Raw genomic sequence first — 2,654 nt, forward strand, 5'->3', positions numbered from 1 at the left:
TGTGTGGGGGTTGTGGGAAGAGACTGGTCAAATATTGCACCTATGGATGAGGACAGTGGGTGGGGAGTGAGGGTGGAGGGTGGGGTAGGAACTGGGTGGAGGGGAGTTATGGGGGGGAAAAAAGAGGAACAACTGTAATAATCTGAACAATAAAGGTTTAATAAAAAAAAAATTTCTGTTCAAGACAAAAAAAAAAGAGAGAAAGGGAATGGAGATTTCTAAAGAGAGTAGAGAGATGACTGAACAGGGAATTAGGAGACCTAAGTTTCTGGGTTATTATTACAGCTGACTTGCTGTGGGACCTGGTTTTATTTCCCCATCTATAAAATAAAAAATTAGATTAACTAGTGGTCTGCCCCTTGGGACTATTTTAAGGCTACTGGAAGGAATAAGAGGAGACAGCATTACATTTGCCAACCAGAGCAGCACCTTTTTCTCTAAGTAACATATTGGGCTTGAGAGTGAGATTTCATTTGAGCAAAGGCTTTCTTTTAAATGGCTTTATTAAGATATAATTGACATAAACTACATATACTTTAAGTATACAGTTTGGCAAGTTTTGACATATGTGTATATGCTCTTGAAACTGTCATCACAATTAAGAATAGTGAACATATCCATCACACCCAAAAGTTTCCTTCTTTATAATCCCGCCCTCCCACCCCATTCAACCACTGATATATATGCTACTTGTCATGATAGATTAGTTGTATTTTGGAATTAGTACAGTACATTCTAATTTTTGTCTCTCTTCTCCCCAGCATAATCGTTTTTAAATTCATCTATGTTGTTACATGTATTAATAGTTTATTTCCTTTTATTGCTGAATGAGTGTCTCTCTCCTGTTCCTTACTGGATGGATACTATAGGCCATGTGGTGAAGAGAATGAGATTTCAAGTCTGAAAACTGGCTTTTAGGACCCAATTCTCCTACACATTATGGATTACATTAGTTATTATCATATTGTCTGCTATTGTTATTTTTAGAAATACTGCAAGAAATGAAATACTTAGAATTGCAGTCAGGGTTTATCTAAGGGTTCCAAAGCCCAGTCAGCTTGAAGCAAACTTACTGAATTGAGGTGGTCTGCATCGAGTCTAGACTACAAAACAAGCCTGAGAAATTGAAATTTGACAGGTACATGTTATGTCAGCAAGAGGTGTGTTCTAGTGTGGGCCTTTTACATGTCTTGGATTAAGTGACCTTTAAGAAGTGACCCTCTGATTCTGTTCTTAGTAAGCAACCCATAGATCAGTTTAGTTTCTGATGTGCCCTGACATTGGCAAGGAGCTTCTGTGGAATGAATTCTAATTTCATCAAACACAAATACTATGGATTATATATTGACTTTATTCACTGCCAAGTCTGGTGAGCATTAGGGATTCTGGATACCCTAACTGATGTGATCCTAGATCCCAAACTATGGTGATCCTGAGTGGACAGCATTTTTCTGATGTATTGACTTCACTGAGTGGCATCTTTCTCTGTCTCATTTCTACCAACTTTTATAGAATGTTTTTAGGGATGAATGAGAGTTAAGTAACATAGAAATGTTACTATTTATTTTAGGGCTATCCAACATTCTTTATGTACTTGGCACCTGGAAATGGTAAGGGATCTTATGACCCAGCCAGTCCATTTGGCAGTTTTGAACTCACCTTTGCCTCTCAGATCCTTTATCACTCAGTAAACACTGCTAAGCCACATCTCTGAAGAAAATGGAACCAGATTGTTTATTTCCTCTGCCTTGTTAAAAATGCATGACTCTAGACCAGGGGTTCTCAAACTACGGCCTGCGGGCCACATGCAAATACAAATATTGTATTTGTTCCCGTTTTGTTTTTTTACTTCAAAATAAGATATGTGCCGTGTGCATAGGAATTTGTTCATAGTTTCCTCCAGCGGTCTGAGGGACAGTGAACTGGCCCCATTTAAAAAGTTTGAGGACCCCTGCTCTAGGCAGCTCTCTGAATCTTGGGTTTATAGAGAATTGGTGCTATTCTAAAGCAAGACCCGATACACTCTTCAGCTTCCAAACTGGGCTGAGCCTCAGTGGATCAGTTGGGGTAGATTCTCATCTGAGCCACTTCTGGCAGAACTTTCAGCCGTGAACTCATGGCCCTTATATATGAAGTCCACATTTTTTTATTTGAGGCTATCCCTATCTTGATTGATATCCCAGTGACCTTGGAGTATAAGGTCACAGAGAATATAACCAACAGGAAATGGAGATGTCCCTTCAGCTTTGTATCTGTTTACAGGGGAATTTAAAGATTATATAGTTTTCAGGTATGTTAAACACCTTATGAGCATTTTAAACTGTCAAGGATGTCTCTGAAATCAATCTCAGGAGCCCAGTGTTGGGGCTTCTGGACATAGATATCGAGGTCCACTAACACTCATTGTGTTTTCTGTAGAAACGCTATGTGCTAGAGGAAGCTGAGCAATTGGAGCCTCGGGTTAGCGCTCTAGAAGAGGACATGGATGATGTCGAGTCCAGTGAGGAAGAGGAAGAAGAGGATGAGAAGGTCAGGTACCTGGGAGCTTAAGGGTGAAGGATAGTTACAGGGAATGAGAATGATGCTTTTTGTTGTTTTTAACTTTCTTTAACCAAGAAATGCAGTCTTTAGTTGAAAAGAATATGGGCTTTAGA

General features: G+C 39.4%; 1 protein-coding gene across 1 annotated transcript in view; it reads left to right on the top strand.

Annotated features, from left to right (window-relative positions):
* PRPF38A (pre-mRNA processing factor 38A) overlaps window positions 1-2,654 on the top strand; it is a 19,431-nt gene that overhangs the window by 11,696 nt on the left and 5,081 nt on the right. The window contains exon 5 of the mRNA XM_006768320.2: window positions 2,419-2,529. Coding sequence (XP_006768383.1) covers window positions 2,419-2,529 — 111 coding nt within the window. The remainder of the gene's footprint in view (window positions 1-2,418; window positions 2,530-2,654) is intronic.

The sequence above is a fragment of the Myotis davidii genome, unplaced genomic scaffold, assembly GCF_000327345.1.
Source record: "Myotis davidii unplaced genomic scaffold, ASM32734v1 scaffold79, whole genome shotgun sequence".
In the NCBI taxonomy this organism is placed as follows: domain Eukaryota; kingdom Metazoa; phylum Chordata; class Mammalia; order Chiroptera; family Vespertilionidae; genus Myotis; species Myotis davidii.